The sequence below is a fragment of the Molossus molossus genome, unplaced genomic scaffold (assembly GCF_014108415.1).
Source record: "Molossus molossus isolate mMolMol1 unplaced genomic scaffold, mMolMol1.p scaffold_m16_p_18, whole genome shotgun sequence".
NCBI classification, from domain to species: Eukaryota; Metazoa; Chordata; class Mammalia; order Chiroptera; family Molossidae; genus Molossus; species Molossus molossus.
Genome location: NW_023425353.1, coordinates 63,196,807 through 63,218,054, shown reverse-complemented (window position 1 = coordinate 63,218,054; position 21,248 = coordinate 63,196,807). Strand labels below are relative to the sequence as shown.

Below are 21,248 nucleotides of genomic sequence, written 5' to 3'. Positions count from 1 at the left end.
TGAATGTTCTTGTAACTTCCTTTACTGATCAAAATATTGGAAAGCAGCATTGTACTGTATCCAGGTAGGACTGCAGCCTCAAAGACAAAGGAAATGTAGGCTCCATCACAGCCCAAGTATGGCTGTTGCAAAAGCACAGTGGATCATGGGAGATGAGGATCTACTCTATAAACCTGACCACGGGGTCAGTCCACGAGCAGCGGCCCTGCAGGTGTGTCAACCTTACAGGAACAGATGAACACACACCAGTTATTTTGGGAGTGGTCTGTGGCTCTTTATTTGAAGAATGTGCTGTTTTTCATCGCTATCAGGAAACAGGATCAAAAGCCGTTTTCGATCACCTGAGTCTGAAAGCAGTTCGCATTCACTCTTTCCACGGGGCTATGACAAGTTTTCTGTTCCATGTCCCAATAGAATCTGAAGGAGTTTTTGATCATTTTGACATTCCACTATACTAATGACATTATGCTAATTGGATCTCATGAACAGGATATAGATATTTCTCTGGATGATCTGAGAAGACAAATTTGTATCAGAGAACAGAAGAAACACTAACACCCTCTCTCTTTTCACTTCTAAAATATTTTGTAGAGTTGCCTACACAACAACGTTTGCCTCCACTCCTGGGCTCTTCAAAACCACCGTTCCACCACAGCTGCTGTAGCTACCCATCCCCCCAAACTCCTTCATGCTTCATTCAGGAGTTACTTTTAAAAAAATTTTTTTCTTTATTGATTTTTAGAGAAAGGAAGGGAGAAGGAGAGAGATAGAAACATTGGTGAGAGAAAATATCAATTGGCCACCTCCTGCACGCCCCCCAAGGGGGATTTGGCCCACAACCTGGGCATGTGCCCTGACTGGGAATCAAACCAGTGACCTCTTGGCGTATGGGTCAATGCTCAACCACTGAGCCACACCAGCTGGGCTTTAGGAGTTACTTTTATGCAGTTATGTTACCTGTGAGACAAACTCAGTTATCTTCTTCTTTTTTTTTTAATCCTCACCCAAGGATATTTTTCCATTTATCTTCAGATAGAGTGGGAGGGAGGGAAGGAGGAAAAGAGAGAGAGAGAAACATTGATGTGAGAGAGAAACATCGATATGAGAGAGAAACATTGATGTAAGAGACACACATCGATTGATTGCCTCCTGCATGACCCCAACCTGGGCTGGAGTGAACCACAACCAAGGTATGTGCCCTTGACCAAAATCAAACTTGTGACTCATTGGTCCATGGGCTGATGCTCTAACCACTGAGCCAAATTGGCCAGGGCATCAGTTCTTATCTTTTTTTTTTTTTTTCTTTATTGATTTTAGAAAGAGGAAGTGAGAGGGAGAGAGAGATGAAAACATCGATGAGAGAGAACATCGATTGGGAATACCTCCTGCATGCCCCCCACTAAAGATTGGGCCCACAACCTGGGCTTGTGCCCTAACTGGAAATTGATTTTGTGCATGGATCGATGCTCAACTACTGAGCCACACCGGCCCGGCAGTTCTTATCTTCTTTTTTTTTAATCCTCACCTGAGGACATTTTTCCATTTTTTGTACAAGATAGAGTGGGAGGGAGAGAGAGGAAGGGAGAGAGAGAAACATCGACGTGAAAGGGACACATCGAGTGGCTGCCACCCGCACGACCAACCAGGGCCGGGGACAAACTGCAACCGAGGTACATGCCCTTAGCGGGAACCGAACCCGGGTCTCTCCGGACCGCAGGCCGATGCTCTAACCGCTGAGCCAAACCGGCCAGGGCAGTTCTTATCTTCTTGAAGGAAAGATTTCAATCAAGAGACAAAGTGCAGCAAAGCAAGCAAGAGTTTAATTGCCCGCAGCAAAAACACACTTAGGACAGTGAAACAAGGAAGGGCATAGAAAATGCAACAGGACAGCCTGGGCTGGGCTACTCTGGGTCACTGAGAAGTCAGAGAAAAGGGGGCCTTGGAGACAGGTTCAGGGGTAGTCTGGGAGGAGCTGCCTTAGCCCATTTCTCCCCTGGTTGCCTGTCTTATGGGGCCCCTTAGAGGGAAGAAGGGGAGAAGGAAATGGAAAGGGTGTGCCCCTGGGGGAGAGCACGAACTGGGTCCTTTGTGTTGAGGGTATTTCTCTCTGTCTTGCAGGTGGGACTCTTTGGGGAAGTCTCAGGGGAGGGTCTGATAGACTATTCATTAGCTCTCCAGGGGTGCTGTTTCAGGGTCATGGTTGGCACCATGGCAGGGGGTCATTAGTCAGTGCAGCTGGTCCTGAGGCAGCCAGGGCATCAATTGTCTGGTTTTACTGCTTTTCTGGGCCTGGAGCTGAAATATACCTGAGGCCCAGATGTTATCTTTAGGGAGGAAAAGAGCAGGGGGTCTAAACCACATGACCTGTGATATATTAGGGAAGGAAAGGTTACCCTGGGAGCAAGATTCTTGTTTTCTTGGTTTTGCTCCTTGCCAGGCACCCAGGGCTTTCTGTCCTGATGTCCTTCTGTACCTGGCCGAGCGTCCTTGTTCTGCTCACATCTGTCTAACTACCTATGAGAGTTATATTAATTTTCCTCTCAACAGTTTTGGGCAATCAAACATTACCTCTTTTATAAAATGACATTGGTGGGAAAATGGCCCTTATTCTATTTCATTGGTAGCTCCATTACATACCATTTTTTGGTGCGTCTCTACTGTTTATATCATAAATGCCTGGGTACCTAAGATTTGTGAGGGAGTACAGGAAATTATACATTCAGAGAAATTTATCCCTCAAAGGAGCTATAATTCCCTCTGGAAAGTGGAATTAGATTCTCTACAGTCATTTACTATGTCTGGGGATTGAAAGGGTTAATAACGTTCTAAAGGGTAAAAGGAAAAGCTTGAAAAAGGTGGAACTGTGAAAAATGCGTTGCTTATATGACCTTTGCCCAGCCTTCTGTGGAGTACGGATTATTGGATTATCGACAAGACGATGAATCACCCAGCAGATGCAGGATGTGATACCAGACCAGTCCAACTGCAAAGTGGACAATGGGCCAGGCAGAGTATGTCAGCAGGAACTGCCGGAAGCTAGAAGCAGAGTATATAACCTACACCCCAACTGTTATTGGAGCCTGACTCCTTTTTCAGGTTTAGCTTGCCTGTACCCAGGCGCGTGCAATAAAATCGTTTACTCTACATTAGCCTTTCGTGGATGTGATCTCCCACCAGCTCAGACCTTTGATTTGGTGTCAAAACTCCAGAGGTCTGTAAGGATCCTGCACAGGGGGCAACCTCGGGCCCCTGGAGTCCTCCGGGCCTCCTTTTGGACTGAGATCCATCACATCCTCCACTGGACACCGGACCTCCAACCTTTCCTGCTGACCGAGCATCAGCACCGGACACTAATTCTCCGGGCTGTCCTGTTATCCCCCATCCAGGACATAAGAGGGCCATGTCTCTTGGTCACATCTGTGTGATTGCCCCTCCAGAACGCCAGTGCTGGTCGGGACACACTCCTCAGGAACCAGGTTCCCTCAGCTCACCATATATCTGGGGACGCCTGATGTGGGTGAGTTGCAGGTCTCTCTACCCTAGGAGAGAAGCAGGGACGCCTTCTTCTTCCACTAGTGTATCCGTCCAGACCATTCTGCCGAAACGTCTCACACCACAACACAGAACAACACCCCAAGGATGTCTCCTAAAAAATCTACAGACCCTAGGGCCCATTCAGGACTTACATCCCAAGAAACTCGTTTTTTACTGCAACACTGTATGGCCTCAATGCAAATTAAACAATGAGTCACCATAGCCTGAGAACTCACTGTCCTAGACAATTTCTGTCAAAGGCAAGGAAAATAGTCTGAGGTTCCTTCCATCCAGGCCTTCTCTGCACTCAGAACACTCCCTCTTTATGCGATTCTCGCTCTCCCTGCCAAATCTTACTCCACTCTAATCCTCCCAAACCTCTCTCTGAAGACAGGGCGCTAACTTCTCCTGTTCCCTCCTTTAACCCAGCGATCTCGCTCCCTCCTTCCCCACCAGCCCCTCCAGCAGCCTCCTCCTCCAGCCCCTTCTGTGGGCCCCCACCCTAAACCTCCTACTCAGGCTCTGACTCCTCTACTGCCAAAAGCGATCGGGAACCATCTTTGGTCCCTATCCGCCCCCTACCTCGCATTTTAGAATGCTCCCTGAGGGAAGTAGCAGGAGCTGAAGGGATTCTCAGAGTTCATGTCCCCTTCTCTCTCTCAGATTTGTCCCAAATAAATAAAAGACTGAATCCTTTACTGAGAATCCCACCAATTATACTCAGCAATTCGAGTATCTTACTCAGTCCTATGATCTAACTTGGAATAATATTCATGTTATTCTCTCTTCCACCCTTAATCCGGAAGATAAAAATTGAGTTTGGGTTAATGCCCAGGGCCATGCCGATAATCTGAGGCGACAGGCCCCCACTAACCCGGTAGGGGCCAAAGCAGTCTCTCGCCAGGCCGCCAGGTGAAATGATAAGACGATGAGGTAGGTAGCAAAGCCTGGGACCATATGGTAATATGTCTCATTGAGCGAAATAAAAAAGCCTCACACAAGGCAGTTAACTATGAAAAACTGTCTGTAATAATCCAGGAAAGGAATGAGAACCCTGCAACCTTTCTATCCCGCCTTACACAGGCCATGCGAAGATGCATTAACTTAGATCCTACTAGCCCAGAAGGGACTGTCGTTTTATTTTTTATTTATTTATTTATTTTTTATTGATTTTTAGAGAGAGAGAAAGGGAGAGGGAGAGATAGACAGAAGCATCAATGAGAGAGAACATCGACTGGCTGCCTCCTGCATGCCCCCCACTGGGGATCAGGCCCACAACCTGGGCATGTGCCCTGACCTGGAATCGAACCGGCGACCTCTTGGTGCACCCAGGAGCATGCAATAAAATCGTTTTGCTCTACATTGGCCTTGCAATGTGGTATGATCTCCCATTGGCTCGTACTTTTTAGGATTTTTTGTTGTTGGTGGTGGTTTTTTTGTGTTTTTTGGTTTTTTTGCTGAGAAAAAAGGAAAGAAACAAGAATAGCTAGAGAGGGATGAACGATCAAGGAAAGATGTGTTTAAAATGTAATTGTGTGTACCCATGTGTGTGAGAGAAAGAGAGGGGAAGGATGGAAGAAAAGAGGAAAGGCTTTGACTTTTTGCCAGTCAGAACGCGCTCTCCCCTCCCATTCTCCAAGGAGAGAAAAAGAACGATCATCAGTGGCAAATGGCAGTTACCGAAGCAATGCCAAGAGCCGATTTCATGCTCAGGCGAGAACGCTGCATCTCCTCCTCCTGGTTTCCGGTTCTCTACACTATCAGAGAAACTTGTCTAGTAACAAGCTATAGACATGATCCCTGAAAGTCTAGTCTTTGGCTCATACCTTTTAGGGATATCTTCTCCTCATCACTCTGGAAATCGCGGGAAAGTTTATCCTCTAGTTAATATTGACATTCTCTTTGGGTACTGTCATTAACTACTAGTAATTGTTTACAATTATTTGCAAATTAACCACTAGTAATTGCTTACAATAATATTATTATTGTAGTCCTGGCTGGTTGCTCAGTGGTTAGAGCATCAGCCTGAGGACCAAAGGGTAGCAGGTTTGATTCCAGTCCAGGGCATGTATCTGGCTTGCAGGTTTGATCTTCGGCCCCCGGTCAAGGTCGTTCATGAGGCAACCAATCAATGTGTCTCTCTCACATTGATGTTTCTCTCCCCCCCCCCCCCGCCCTCCCTTTCACTCTCTATCTATCAAAAAAAAAATACCCATGGAAAAATATCCTCAGCTGAGGATTAACAAAAAAATTAAAAATAGTATTATTGTAATCTCTTTTGGAGAATTAGCATGATAGCCCTTTGCAGCCACTGTCATTCTTTCTGCAGATGATAGCTCTGGAAGGAGATGAGGTCAGAGATCGCCAAAGTTACAACCCAGAGTTGAGCTGCTCCTTGCCACACACACAAACTCACTCCCGAGCCACTGGCCCCAGGTGCGAGCTGCAGGTCTCTAGATAACCTCTGGTCCACATTCACCCCGATGCATCAGAAGCATGTCTGCCCGGCCCCCTGATCCTGACCTACCCTCCACCACAGGCCAAGTGGGCTGACTACAGGCCACCAGGGATTCCATGACTACCAGGTGTGACTCTGCTTAGAAGGAACATGTTTTGGGAACCAAAACTCAGTGTGAGCAGCTGCGACAGAACCATGCCCCTTGGCTGTCTGCATAGCTGCAGGGAGTGGACCTTGCCTACCCCAAGCAGCCTGTCAGGTCCTCGTATACCACCCGGACCCCAGGAGCTCTGGGCCTGTGGTCTAAGTGGGGCCCCTCAAGGGTGACCTCTCAAAACTATTCTCACCTCCCCCCACCCCAGGACTGGAATACCCAGATAGAAGGAAGGGGCCAAGGCCACAGTGCCCACCTTGCAGCTTGTGATGGAGCTGCCGCCTCCCGGACGCATGGTCAGGGGTTCTCCCAAGGCTTCCTGAATTGAGGGTTACCAACTAGTGTATTCAGGAGTCATGTCCTAACAGTGTGCCAGGGACACGTCTGTGAATAGGCTGCTGCAGGGTCACTGCAGGAGGTGAACAGGGCAATGCAATACAGAGTACTTTTTTTGTTTGTTTTGTTTTTTAATTTTTTTTCCTTTATTGATTTTAGAGAGAGAGGAAGGGAGAGGGAGAGAGAGACAGAAACATCGATAAGAGAGAACATTGGCCACCTCCTGCATGCCCCCACACTGGGGATTAGGCCCACAACCTGGGCATGTGTCCTGACCACTTGGTGCATGATTCTACCCTCAACCACTGAGCCACACTGGCTGGACAACTACAGGGTACTTTGTGTTTTGTGTGTGTGTGTGGTACGTGCCCCTGGCAGGAACCGAACCCGGGACTCTCTGGCCCGCAGGCCGATGCTCAACTGCTGAGCCAAACTGGCCAGGGCACTACAGGGTACTTTGTAACCTGCCTGACTCCCCAAGTGCCAGCCATCATTCTTACTGTACACAGTCTCCCTGACATGGAGCACCTGGCCCCTCTGAAGCAGCCAGGCAGGCTGGTAACCAGAACTGCAGACCATCTTAACATAATTTGTCATTTGTTTAATTGTATTCTTTTTCCTAAACATGACTCCATGTTATTTAAGCTTCACACCCCCAAAACCTGGACTCACCCTCTTCTGAGGATTGAATGAAGGGGGATAGCAGAGTGGGCGGAGTGGATGGTAGAAGAACAGGGAGCCTGGGCCATGCAGGTCCGTGGAGCTGGAGGGGATTGCCTGCCCAGAGCTGCACTATTTCGGGGGGCAGGGTGTAAGCGGTACCATGAATTTTGTTTGGGTGCAGTCTGGAGAGTCCCCTGGCTCTAGGGTACAGGCAGGGGGTGCCCCGGGCTCTCAGGTATAGGGACTCCTTGGGGTCCTGCTCCCAGCTCTGGGGAAGTTGGCCTCAGCTGCTCCTGGCTGGAGTGAACATGTTACACAGAGGCTGCCCAGGATCCAAAAGGGGAAGTGGCCAAGAGTCTGGGTTGCAGGAATGGCCTGTGGCTCCCTGTGGAGGGTCTGTCTCTGGCTATCCAAAGATCATTTTGTTTACCTTGGCCTCCAGCCTGCAGGCCCATGACAAATCTGGCCCCTCCTGCCTGACCTTACCTAGCCTTCCCCAGGGGCAGTGTGCAAAATATTCCGGTAGGCAATCTCCAGTTTGGGCTGGTTTTAGGGAGTGTGTGTGTGTGCGTGCGCGCGCGCCTTCAGCAGACTTGCTAAATGGCAGGCACACAATTCGGCCAGGAACAAAACTTTTGGTGGGCTGTACCCTTCTCACCAGGGTGCTTGGGAAGAGACTCGCTCTGCCTAGAGTTTGGAAGAGCACCAGATGGAGGGACCTGCAGGCGTGGGGGTGGGGTGGGGGTGCCTACCCCCTAGCCACACACTCAGCCCTTCTGCCCTAGCACCGAGTTCACACAGTGAGGTCATGAAGGGGCACAGTTTGGCCTTGGCTCTGGCAAGGACTTAACAGGACTGAGGAGGTGGATGGGGGCACTGGGGATGGGAAGGAGGGGGCGTGAAGCAGGGGAGCAGAATGGGGCAGAGGGGCTGCGGGGATGGATGGCCTTTTTCCAATCCTCTGGTTGGGAGGAGAAGGGGCCGACCTCAAGGGCTCATGCCCCACGCAGCAGTCCTGGGACTGTTGGGGGCAGGCCGGGAAGGGTGTGGGGACCTGGAGACCCCCTTGTCTCAGCAGCTCAGTCATGGCGCTGTGGGCTCTGCGTTGAGCTGGGGACAAGGCAAATCCAAGCCCAGTGGAGTGGACACTGCACGTATGGAGCAAGAGCAGAGGGGACTTTATGAACACTTAACAATCCAATATGGAGTCACTGTCAGCCATGACAGTGAAGTCAAGTGCTATGTCAAGACGGAGGTAGTGAGGTGTGATGGGAAAGCCCAAAACCACAAGTCTGGACACTCAGATAAGGACTCCATCTAGACACTCATGTGAGTGGAACCTCCACCCCTTTGTTGCTATAACAACTCAAAGCTCCAACCACCCAATGCTGGAGCTGGGCAGTAACATGGTCACACTGGAGCCCTGCAGACTTGCACTCCCCGGATGTGCAGCAACGCTAGCCCACTGGCTTGAGTTTGGAAGAGCACCGGATGGAGGGACCCACACCCCACACTCCACCTGTGAGGCCGCCAGTGACCTGGACTTGTGCCAGATGCTGGCTCCTCTGGCTTCTACCGCTAAGCTCCCCCTCTCTGTGTGTAACCTGCGTGGGACTCTGTTGGTTTATTGGGGGTGGTGCCCTAATAAACCTGCAGATATAGCCATTTACAGTATTGTGTAAATATCTGAAGCAATCTTTAATCTTTAAAAGATCTGAGCTGGCGGGAGATCACATCCACAACACAAGGCCAATGCAGAGCAAAACGGCTTTATTGCATGCACCTGGGTGCAGGTTGGTTGAGCCGAGAAGGGTTCAGCCTGGAATTAGGGTTGGGGTGTTGATTATATACCCTACTTTTAGCTTCCGGCAGTTTCTGCTGATGTACTTTATCTGACCCATTGTCCACCTTGCAGTAGGGCTGGTGTGGCATCTGCTGGGTGATCCATTACCTTTTGGACAATCCAGATAAACCTTAATCTAATCCATACTCAACAAAAGGCTGCGTCAAGGTCATGCAAGCAACACAATTTCCAGTTTCCGCCTTTTGCAAACTTTTATCTTTACCCTTTATAACATTACTAACCCTATCAATCCTGAATAGAGCTAAAAATGTAGGAATTCAAAAATTGGGTATGACATCACTAAAATGGTAGGTTCAGGTTTGGCAAGAACAAGGAGATTTTGGAGTGGTAGTGGACAGTACAAACCACCCTCAGAAAACTGAAACAGGAACTCCAAGATTCACAGAATTTGGGTTCGAGTTGTGTCAACAGTTCCTAACTTTAAAGGTCACTCTCTTCCACTGCCAGCCATGTGACTTTGAAAAGACACTACGTCTCAAACCCGCCCCAACACACATCACTTCGTGACCAGTGAAGTGAACATATAAATATCTTGTCCAGCCAGTTTCTCAGAAAAACTGTAGGAGTCACAGCAGGTAAAGTGGCCTTATTAATCAGCAAACTTTTGAGTAGCAAAGGGGTTATATTCTTTATTATTTGTTTTTACTCAGGGAAGGTCTTGGGTGGAAATTATCTAGATGTATAATTTGCTTGGAAAATGTGTAGAAAAATGTATAGAAACTTGCAGGTAATGCCAATCAGCTTGTACTGTAACATTTTCAATAATGCAAGTGTGTTGGTAAGTACTCTGTGGTTTTCATTTTATTTTATTTTTTTTCATCCTCACCTGAGGACATTTTTCCATTTTTTGTACAGATAGAGTGGGAGGGAGAGAGAGGAAGAGAGAGAGAGAGAGAGAGAGAAACATCGATGCGAAAGGGACACATCGAGTGGCTGCCACCCGCACTACCCATCCAGGGCCGGGGCCAAACTGCAACCGAGGTACGTGCCCTTAGCGGGAACTGAACCCGGGTCTCTACCCACCGCAGGCCGACACTCTAACCGCTGAGCCAAACCGGCCAGGGCTGTGGTTTTCATTTTAGTAATGTTATTGTAAGAACGAAGTGGAACGAGGCGGTGCAGGGTCTCCAGAAGTGCAGGTTTATTGGGAATCAGCCTGCTAGACTACCTCTAAGAAGAGGGTAGGAACCGGCTTGTACAGACCAGGGATTTTTAAACTCAGGGCTGGGTGGGGGGGGGGGGTGTTGTTCAGCTGAGGAGATGTGGTCACCTTTGATTGGTTGGGCCGGGGGTCTCCCGAGTTCTTAATTGGTCCGGGGCTGGGGTCTCCTGAAACTTGTTTTTCTTATTGAACAACCTTTGCACTTTTGAGTGGGTTAGGGTGGTTCCATCATTCATTCCACCTGACTGAGTGATGGGTTTTGGTTTTCTGGAATGAGAGGCTTAGGGCAGTAATATGGAAGTTAAGAGCTAACAGTTATTAGTTACTAAATATTAATACCAGAGTAATACTGTTAGGGGAGATTAGGAATATGGGAGTGTTTGTTTTGTCCCTTCCTATTTCTTACTGTCTATTGATCTACCTGTGTCACTGCACTTCCTATAGTGATTGCCCTTCTTACTCAGGGATAAATATCAGCTTTTAAATATTTCAATGAAAATTTTTGGTGTTTATTCTTTATCAAAAAATCCCTTGCAGATATTTTTTTATGACCTCTTTTTCTGGCATCTTCTAAAATTCTGTGTTTGAGATCCTTTTCTCTAATGTTTATTCTAAGCAAATGAACTGAGCAATGAAATTGCATCAGACACCGTTCGTTCTAAATAACCTGAGGAAAGAACATAACTTAAAGTATTTAGACTTCGTTTCTTGACCATGAGGGGTCTGTGTGAGAATCTGAACTTCATGTAGAGTTTTCTATCCTGCTATCAAAAGTTGTATTATGCCCTGGCCGGTTTGGCTCAGTGGTTGGAGCCTCGACCTGTGGACCAGAGAGTCCCGGGTTCGGTTCCCACTAGGGGCACGTACCAAAAAAACAAAACAAAAAAAAAACCTACTAACAAAAGTTGTATTATTTCCACAGCTCTTCTGCCACCATGAAGGGGACATTCTTGAACACTGTCCTTGTTCTGGCCATCTCCCTGGGGGTTGCCTTTGCAGCTGGTGAGTTATATGTCTTTTCTGCAGTATATCCAGGATCATGGGGAAATTAGAGGTAGAAGTGGAAGTGCCATTCAGTTTTAGATCATCCTAATTCCTCATGTTACAGATGTAGAAACCGACCCCCCCCCAAAAAAAAAATAGAAGGGAAGAAGGAATAGAGCTATATAGGAGTAACATTTCTAAATGTCACTTGAGTTAAAATGGTATAGGTTTGAGGTACATTTTGATAAGATAGATATGGTAAGCCATAATACAACTACTAAAAATATTCAGAAAAGATTGTGAAAAAATTTTTATGGGAATTACAATGTTACACTAGATTATATTCACTTAATGTAGCAAAGGAGGAACAGGGAAGCAAAAAGATATGAGACATATAGAAAACAAAAAGTAAAATGCCAGATGTAAATCTAACAATATCATAAAAACATTACATGTAAATGAATTTCACAATCCAGTCAAAAGGTAGAAATTTGAACTTCTTAGATTAAAAAAAAAAGAAAACAAGATCCAAGTATATACTGGAGATACATTTTTTTTTTTATCCTCACCTGAGGACATTTTTGCATTTTTATCTTCAGTTAGAGTGGGAGGGAGAGAGGGAGGAAGAGAGAGAAACATTGATGTGAGAGAGATACGCTGCCACCCACATGACCCCAACCGGGACCGGGGACAAACTGCAACTGAGGTACATGCCCTTAGCAGGAACTGAACCCCAGACTCCCTGGTCCCTGGGCCAACGCTCTAACCACTGAAAACGGGCCAGAGCTGGAGATACACTTTTTTGGGCAGAAACGGAAAAGCTGATCCTAAAAATCATATGGATATGCAAAACACTGAGAGTGTCTAAACAATCTTGAAAAAGAACAAAAATGTGGAAAGTGCTCTCACTTTCCAATTTCAAAACTTACAAAGTAACAGATATCAAGAGAGTATAATATTAGCATAAGGGGAGAAATACATATCAATGAGATAGCATTGAGACTCCAGAAGAGCGGTTCTCAACCTGTGGGTCACGACCCCTTTGGGAGTCTAATGACCCTTTCACAGGGATTGCCTAAGACATAACAGTAGCAAAATTATAGTTATGAAGTAGCAATGAAAATAATTTTATGGTTGGGGGTCACCACAACATGAGGAACTGTATTAAAGGGTCGCGACATTAGGAAGGTTGAGAACCACTACTCTAGAAGAAAAAAAAAAGACCTTACTTTTAAGGTGAATTGATTTTAGCAAGGTTCCAAAACAAGTTGATGGAGAATTGTCTTTTCAACAAATGCTGCTGAGTCAACTGGATAGCCACATGCAACAGAATGAACATAGACCATTTCCTCCTGTCATAGACAAAAAATTAACTTAAAATGGATCACAGAACTGAATGTAAAGCTAAAATTATAAAACTATTAGAAGAAAATACAAGTGAATTTTCATGGCCTTAAGCTAGGCAAAGCCTTCTTAAATATGACACCAAAGGTAGAAGGAACAAAAGAAAAAATAGGTAAATTGGAATTCATCAAAACTAAAAAACGTTAGTGATTCAAATGATACCAATAAAGGTAACAATAAAGTGAAAAGACTACCCAAAGAATGGGAGAAATTATGTGTAAAGCACATATCTGATAATGAAGTGCTATGCAGAATATATAAAGAACTCTTACAACTCAATAATAAAGACTTAAAATAGTCAATTAAAAAAAAAAAATAGGCCAGCCCAGCTAGTGTGGCTCAGTAGTTGAGCATCAACCCATGCACCAAGAGGTCGCCAGTTCGATTCCGGGTCAGGTCAGGGCACATGCCTAAGTTATGGGCCAAATCCCCAGTGGGGGGCATGCAGGAGGTAGCCAATGATGTTCTCTCTCATCGATGTTTCTCTCTCTCCCTCTCCCTTTCTCTCTCTCTAAAATCAATAAAGAAAAAAAAAAATAGGCTAAGTATCTTAATAGACATTTTTCCAAAGAAGATACACAAATGGCCAATAAGCACATGAAAAGATGCTCAACATCACTGGCCAGTAGGGAAATATATATCAAAATTACAATGAGATACCTCTTTGTACCCATTATGATGACTATAATAAAAAAGAGATAATAACAAATGTTAGCAAAGATGTTAAGAAATTGGGACACTCATACACTACTGTTAGGAATGTAAAATGGTGCAGCTTCTTTGGAAAATAGTCTGGTAGTTCTTCAAAAAGTCACCATATGACCAGCAAATTCCACTCTTAGCTATATACCCAAGAGAAATTAAAACACATGGCCACACAAAAACATGTGCATGGATGTTCATAGCAGCCTTGCTCATAATAGCCAAAAAGTGAAAACAACTAAAAGATCCATTAACTGATTAATGAGTAAATAAAATATAGCCCTAGCCAGTTTGGCTCAGCGGTTGGAGCGTCGGCCTGTGGTCCGGAGAGACCCAGGTTCGGTTCCCACTAAGGGTACGTACTTCGGTTGCAGTTTGTCCCCGGCCCTGGTTGGTCGTGCGGGTGGCAGCCACTCGATGTGTCCCTTCACGTCGATGTTTCTCTCTCTCTCCCTTCCTCTCTCTCCCTCCCACTCTATCTGTAAAAAAATAAAAATAAAAATAAATAAATAAAATATAGTATATATAGTGTCTTTTTTTTAATATATTTTGGAGAGAGAGAAACATCGACGTGAAAGGGACACATCGAGTGGCTGCCACCCTCACAACCCAACCAGGGCCGGGGACAAACTGCAACCGAGGCACATGCCCTTAGCGGGAACCGAACCCGGGTCTCTCTGGACCGCAGGCCGACGCTCTAACCGCTGAGCCAAACCGGCCAGGGCAAAATATAGTATATATAAACAATGGAATATTATTTCATTATAAAAAGGAATGAAGTACTGATGAATGTTATATCATGGATAAACCTTTAAAACATTATGCTAAGTGAAAGAAGATAACACATAAGACTACATATTATGTGATTCAAGTTATATAAAGTTTCCAGAAAGGACAGAAAGTAATCTAGTATGGGGAGGGGGAGGGGGAAGGGGACGTATGTTGAGGAAGGAATGAGAAGTGACTGCTGATGGGTACAGGGTTTCTTTTTGGTGTTGAAAATGTTCTAAAACTGATAGTGATGATGGTTGCACAACTTTATGAATTTAATAAAAAACATTGAACTGTACATTTTATGTTATTTTATTTATTTTTTATTAATTTATTTTTGTTACAGATGTTTCTTTTTTTCCCCATTGACACGCTCCTCCCCATCCCCAGCTTTGTTGTCCGTGTCCATCGGTTATGCGTACATGCATATAAGTTCTGTGGTTTATCTCTTCCCTCCCTCCCCAACCCCTCTTCTGAGGGTTGTCAGTCTGTACCCTACTTCCACATCTCTGGGTCTACCCTGTTCCTCACACTGTTATGTTCATTATATTCCACAAATAAGTAAGATCATGTGATATTTGTCTTTCTCTGCTTGGCTTGTTTCGCTTAGGATAATATTCTCCAGGTCCCTCCATGTCGTCTCAAAGGATAAGAGATCTTTCTTTCTTACAGCTGCATAGTACTCCATTATATATATGTACTACAGCTTTTTTATCCATTCATCTACTGATGGACACTTGGGCTGTTTCCAGTTCTTAGCTATTGTAAATAGTGCTGCTATGAACATGGGGGTACATATATTCTTTCTGATTGGTGTTTCAGGCTTCTTAGGGTATATTCCTAGAAGTGGGATCATTGGGTCAAATGGCAATTCAATTTTTAATTTTTTGAGGTAACACCATAGTGTTTTCCATAATGGCTGCACCAGTCGAACTGTACATTTTAAATATGTGAATTCTATGGTATGTGAATTATATCTTAAGAAAGCTGATATATTATACAAGGGTGGGCAAAGTAGGTTTACAGTTGTGAATATGTGAACCAGTTTATTTTTGTATTATTTATTAATTAATTATATTATTTATTTGTATTACAACTATAAACTTACTTTTGCCCACACCTGTATAGAGTTGATAATGTTATAGTTATTATATAATATAATTATATTTATATAATTATATAACATATTATATAATAACTATATCAGATAATTATAATATATACTATAATTATATTATATATGTTATATACACATATATGAATAATTGCAAAGACTACTTTGAATCCAGAATATGTAAGTCTTAATGAAACCCAGCATCTTTTAAGATATCTCAATATAATTATTTTATAGTAAGTTGTAACTTAAAGGTTTTTTTTTTTAACTTTTTTATCCTTACCAGAGGATATTTTTGCATTTATATTCAGATAGAGCAGGAGGGGGAGGGAGAGAAACATCGGTGTGAGAGACATACTGAGTGGTTGCCACCCGCAAAACCCCAACCAGGGCCGGGGACAAATCGCAACTGAGGTACGTGCCCTTAGCGGGAACCAAACCCAGGACTCCCCAGTCCGTGGGCCAATGCTCCAACCGTTGAGCCAAACTGGCCAGGGAAAGGGTATTTTTTAAAAACAACTGAAAAGGCCCTGGCCAGTTTGGCTCAGCGGTTAGAGCGTCAGCCTGAGGTCCAGAGAGACCCGGATTCGGTTCCCACTAAGGGCACGTACCCAGGTTGCAGTTTGTCCCCGGCCCTGGATGGGTTGTGCGGGTGGCAGCCACTCAATATGGTCCTTTCACGTCGATGTTTCTCTCTCTTCCTTCCTCTCTCTCTCCCGCTCTATCTGAATAAAGAAAATGGGAAAATGTGCTCAGGTGAGGATAAAAATAAATAAATAAATACATACATACATACATACATACATACAACTAAGGATTATAGACATTGTTTTTTTTTTGTTTTTTTTGGTTTTTTTTTTATCCTCACCCGAGGACATTTTTCCATTTTTTGTTCAGGTAGAGCAGGAGGGAGAGAGAGGAACAGAGAGAGAGAGAGAAACATCGATGTGAAGGGACACATCGAGTGGCTGCCACCTGCACGACCAACCAGGGCCATGGACAAACTACAACCGAGGTACGCGCCCTTAGCGGGAACCGAACCCGGGTCTCTCAGGACCGCAGGCCGATGCTCTAACCGCTGAGCCAAACCGGCCAGGGCAGTTGTTTTTTTTTTTTTTGTTTTTTTTTAATTGATTTTAGAGAGAGAGGAAGGGAGAGGGAGAGATAGAAACATCGATGTGAGAGAACATCGATTGGCCACCTCCTACATGCCCTCCCTCCCCCCCCCCACTAGGGACTTGGCCCACAACCTGGGCATGTGTCCTGACCACCTGGGCATGTGTCCTGACCGAGAATCGAGCTGGCAACCACTTGATGCATGGGTTGACACTCAGCCACTGAGCCACACCGGCTGGGCTAACACATTGTTATTTATCTGAAAAGTAGAAAGGGCTGGAATTAAGATCTCCATTTTACATGAGGGAGGGGGGCAGAAGCTTCCCAATTCTTCTCTTCTTTAGAGGGTAGCATGCATCAGAGAGGAACTTCAGCCTTTTCTGATGGGATTCAAAGCTTCCTGTGTGCCAAGCAGCTATCACCCTAGCTATCTTCCCTGAGGGCAGAAGACAGAGCAGCAACTTTTCTGAAGCTGTTTTTGTCTTTCAGAATTCCCTCTTCCTACAGGCAAAGGGGCTAGCTTCAAAGAAACAAAGGTAAGCTCTGCTTCTTTGCTTCCCATTCCTGTTCTGCTTCCCAAGAACAGGAATGGAGAGAAAACCAGTTTCCCTAATAGCCCCAGCTCTTTCTTCTGGGCGTTGGGGGCCAGAGGAGACTTGCATGGGAATACCACCATAAAAGCCGAGTCATCAGCCCTGGCAGTTAAAGCGTTGGCTCTTGACTGTAGGGTCGATTCTGGCCCTGGTCAGGGTTGTGCAGGAGGCAACCTATCGATGTGTCTCTCTCACATTGATGTTTCTCTTTCCCTCCCTCCCTTCCTTCCACTCTCTAAAAATCAATGGAAAAATATCCTTGGGTGAGGATTAACAACTACAACAACAACAAAGCTGAGTCATAAACTACATGTGGCACATTTTTATGTTCCTGAGCCCTCTTTCCATTCCTTATCCCTATCAGTTCATGTAACTTTCTTGTGGGCTAGAAAGCAAGTATTTTGCATCACTAAATAAATGATGAAGTCATGGCTCAAATTCAAGTCAGTCTTATGCTATAGTGGACATTCAGCTGGGATATACTAAGACACACATCCTGCCTCCCACACACGAAGGTCCCTCAATGCATTCACTTTGTCCCCTTCCTTATGCATCCTAGCTCTGCTGTGAAAGTTTGAGCCCACTGCTGTCTGAAGCACCACACACAAGTCACTCAGTCATGTTCATAAGGAAATTTTAACCTTGAAAGACATTTTCTCTTCTGTAACCTAACAATCACAATTTGCGGTTGGGATTGTTATGTTACAATACACTATATTATATTAATTATACTGTGTATATTATATTAATTATATTATATTATATATTGTTGATAGTAAATGCCAGGGGTCAATCTCAGACTTCTGAAGCCTGGTCTCTGAACTCCTGGCCTAGTGCTCCTGATTCCCTCCCTCTCCCCCAGTACCAGTGACAACAGTCAGAGGACCTGGAGGAAAGCATCTAAAATAAGTGTGTGTCTTACCTGCAGGCCATATGCACCAACTATATAAGGAAGTGCTGGTTCATCAGCTACATCTCACCAAGTAGATACCTCTGTGGCAGTGACAAGGTTACCTATAATGGTGAATGTGACCTCTGCTATAGAATTGTGTAAGTCTTCATTTTATTCTCCCTTCTCTCAAGTCAGGAGGTTAAAGGTGGCAAAGATAGGATGACCTCCTCAGAAGGCTTCCTACTGGTTAGATCTTCCCTCCAGAAACTACTCCATGATTTGCTCCTCCACTTCTTCCATTCTTCCCTATGCCCCCAAGTGACCTCATTCACACAATGCAGAAACGGAAACCCCCTGAGGTGAGGGTGCTGTGTTTGGCCTGAACAAGGATCGGTTGAGAAAAACATGCCTTCCCCCCCCCCCTTCATTTTACTTTTATTTATTGATTTTTTTTGTTTTTACTGATTTTTTTAGAAAGAAATAGAGATAGAAACATCGACCTGAGAGAGATGCATCAATTGGTTGCCTCCTGCATGCTCCCTAATGGGGATTGAGCCCACAACCCGAACATGTGCCCTGACTTGGAATCGAACCAGGACCTCTCAGTCCATGGGACCACGCTCAATCCTCAGAGCCATACCGTCCCTGGGCCCCTCTTCATTTTATTAATATGATGTTATTACATTGGTTGATATTTTTAGGTTGAATCACCCTGCGCTCTTGGGAAAAATCCCACTTGATCATGGTGTATAATCCTTTTAATATTCTGTTGGCTTCGATTTGCTAACACTTAGTTGAAAGGGATATTTGCCTGTAGTTTCCTTTTTTTTTTTTTGGTGATGTTCATGTCTGTCTTTGTTATCATGATGATTCTGGCTTCATAAAAAGATTAGGGAGTGTTTATTCCTCTTCTATTATTTGGAAGAGTTTGAGAAGGGCTGGTATTAAATCTTAAAACATTTGTTAGAATTTACTAATGAAGACATCTGATCTTGACTTTTTCTGTTAGGAGGTTTTTTATTACTGATTCCATTTCTTACTTGATAAAGGTCTGTTGATTTTGTTTCCTCTTGAGTCAGGTTAGGCAATGTTTGTGTTTCTAGGAATCTGTCCACTGCATCTAGGTTATCTAATTTATCGATATACAATTGTTCATAGTATTCCCTTATAGTCATTTTTATTTCTTTAGGGTCACTAGTAATGCCTTAATTTTTGTCAAATGCATACTTTTAATGTATAGTCTCTTTCTAATACTCTGTATTTCTACTTAAATATTCAAGATTATGCCCTGGCCGGTTTGGCTCAGCGGTTGGAGCGTCGGCCTGTGGTGCAGAGAGACCCGGGTTCGGTTCCCGCTAAGGGCATGTACCTCGGTTGCAGATTGTCCCCGGCCCTGGTTGGTCATGCGGGTGGCAGCTACTCGATGTGTCCCTTCACATCGATGTTTCTCTCTCTTCCTCTCTCTCCCTCCCGCTCTATCTGAACAAAAAATGGAAAAATGTCCTCGGGTGAGGATAAACAAACAAACAAAAAAAGATTACTTTGAATTTTCTATATTTGATTTAAGGCTGAGTATGTTTTATACATTCAATCTCTATGACAAATAAAGATCTATGTAGTAGGTATTTTTAAATATTTATTAAATAAGAATTTGATTTTTAAAAAGAAAGAAAAAAAAATTCACTATTAGCAGAAAGTTTCCTTCTCAAACTTAACTAAAGATTAGCAAGTAAAATTAATCATAATATATCACAGAGCAAAAATAATAATTTCAAAATATTTCTTTCAGATATGAAAAGCTTAAAAATGTAACTAAACTGCACAATGGACCATGTGTAAGTAAAGTCATTTTTATTTTTCATTTTTAGGAGCAAACCAAATTTAGTTAAGAGCTCACTGTTGTAGAGAGTTTTAAATATTTTGTTATGAAAAATTTCAAGCATACACAGAGACAGTATAATAAACCTCACATGCCTATCATATAGATTCTACAAAATACAAAATGTAAAAGAAAAAAAAAAAAGTATTTGCCACATTTCCTTTCTCTATTATTTCCTTTTTCTTTGCTGAAGTTTATTAACACAAATCTCAGACGTCATGTCGTTTCACTCCTACTACTTCAGAGTGCATCACTAGGAAGTGGACATTTCCTTGCACACTGACAATGCTGTTTTACATCTAATTAGTTCCTTACCTTCTAACATACTTCAGGCTCAACTTTTCCCAGCCATCTCAAAAATAATATCTTCTGGGTAAAGAAATGTATGTTGGCCTGATAATTCAACAGTAAAGAACATATATTCCACCCTTTTCCTCCCCTGCCCTGTCTAATGTCTGGGATAGTGACAAAAGACACTAATTGGAAGTGGAAGGTTGTCCTCCGAGTGAATGGTCCAGGCCTTGCTTGCCCTACTCTAGATATTGTGCCTTTGGATTTAGAGTCAGAGGACAAAGTGAGAGCTCTGCTGATGCCAGAGAGATCACTATAGTGTTCTGAGGCATGGAAATGGGACTGGGACAAATCATCTTGGAAGAGAAAGAAGGTGGCAGGTGTCCAATAGCCTGGGAACTGGCGCCAGGCAAACTGTTCAGACATTACCTTGCTTACCCAACCTAGACTCCCACCCTGTCTCAGGAACTGTTTGCCCCGAACTCAGATCAACTCCTGTCCCATTCTCCTGTCCTAGTCCAGGAACTGTTTGCTCCGGGACAAGAGACTCACATTCCAGGGTCCCCCATGCGTAGCCCCGCAGGACCTAACCCTAACAACAAATTCCCGCTGCCATAGGCGCAGATATAAAAATCACAAACCCCGGCATCGGGCACGGCTTCTCGGACTCGACCCCCGGAGTCTGTGAACCCGCCCGGAGTGTACCCAATAAAGCCTGATTTCTGCTTATTCCGCTGTTTGGCTCTTCAGTTTCTTCCCGCCTCCCACCGGCGGCGCCTGGCTACCTTACAGCAGGTGAAGCAGATGAAGACAATTATATAATTTTATAATAATTGTATGACAGTATCTCCTGACACAATCTCAATGACAAATTCACAGGGCTAGTCTGATTTATGGACCAGCGTACATACTACTCACTGGGAAGTCTATAACTGGAGTGTTCTCTACTTCCACTAAAGAGAAATCATAAAGACTTTTCATGATTTGGGGGTAATTGTAATGAGACCTCACATGACCTCTACTTCTGTCAGATTCTTTTGAACTGAGCTAATTCATAGAATATCCTGTTGAATCCCTTCCTCTTATATCTGGGCCACAGCCCTTGTCAATTAAACCTCTGTTCTTAAGTCCATTTCAAACGTATAACTTCAAAAAAGTGCTTTTAAATGGAAGGATATCCATTGTTAGCTCTTAACTTCCATATTATTGCCCTAAACCTCTCATTCCAGAAAAACAAATCCCATCACTCCAGTCCCGCAGAATGATGGAACCACCCTAACCCACCCAAAACTGCAAAGGGTCGCTGGACAAGAAAAACAAGTTTCAGGAGA

At 44.3% G+C, this 21,248-nt stretch overlaps 1 protein-coding gene and 1 non-coding gene across 2 annotated transcripts; one reads left to right on the top strand and one right to left on the bottom strand.

Moving 5' to 3' along the window:
* Positions 1-5,137: 5,137 nt before the first annotated feature.
* Positions 5,138-5,350, bottom strand: LOC118633671. Its single transcript, XR_004960221.1, has one exon. It is a non-coding gene; the product is annotated as a small nucleolar RNA U3 (small nucleolar RNA).
* A 4,208-nt stretch (positions 5,351-9,558) lies between these two features.
* On the top strand, positions 9,559-21,199 carry SPINK8 (serine peptidase inhibitor Kazal type 8 (putative)). The gene is made up of 6 exons (XM_036267301.1): positions 9,559-9,584; positions 11,094-11,173; positions 16,752-16,798; positions 17,784-17,905; positions 19,537-19,582; positions 21,147-21,199. The coding sequence occupies exons 2-6, from the start codon at positions 11,107-11,109 to the stop codon at positions 21,180-21,182; spliced, it is 318 nt and encodes a 105-aa protein (XP_036123194.1). The 5' UTR covers positions 9,559-9,584; positions 11,094-11,106; the 3' UTR covers positions 21,183-21,199.
* Positions 21,200-21,248: the final 49 nt, after the last annotated feature.

What these genes read in the sequence shown, in the direction of transcription:
- SPINK8 (XM_036267301.1), top strand. Translation starts at nt 11,107, where the DNA reads ATGAAGGGGACATTCTTGAACACTGTCCTTGTTCTGGCCATCTCCCTG. An exon ending in GGGGGTTGCCTTTGCAGCTG is followed by an intron (nt 11,174 to 16,751) that starts GTGAGTTATATG and finishes TTTGTCTTTCAG; the next exon opens with AATTCCCTCTTCCTACAGGC. An exon ending in GACCTCTGCTATAGAATTGT is followed by an intron (nt 17,906 to 19,536) that starts GTAAGTCTTCAT and finishes TATTTCTTTCAG; the next exon opens with ATATGAAAAGCTTAAAAATG.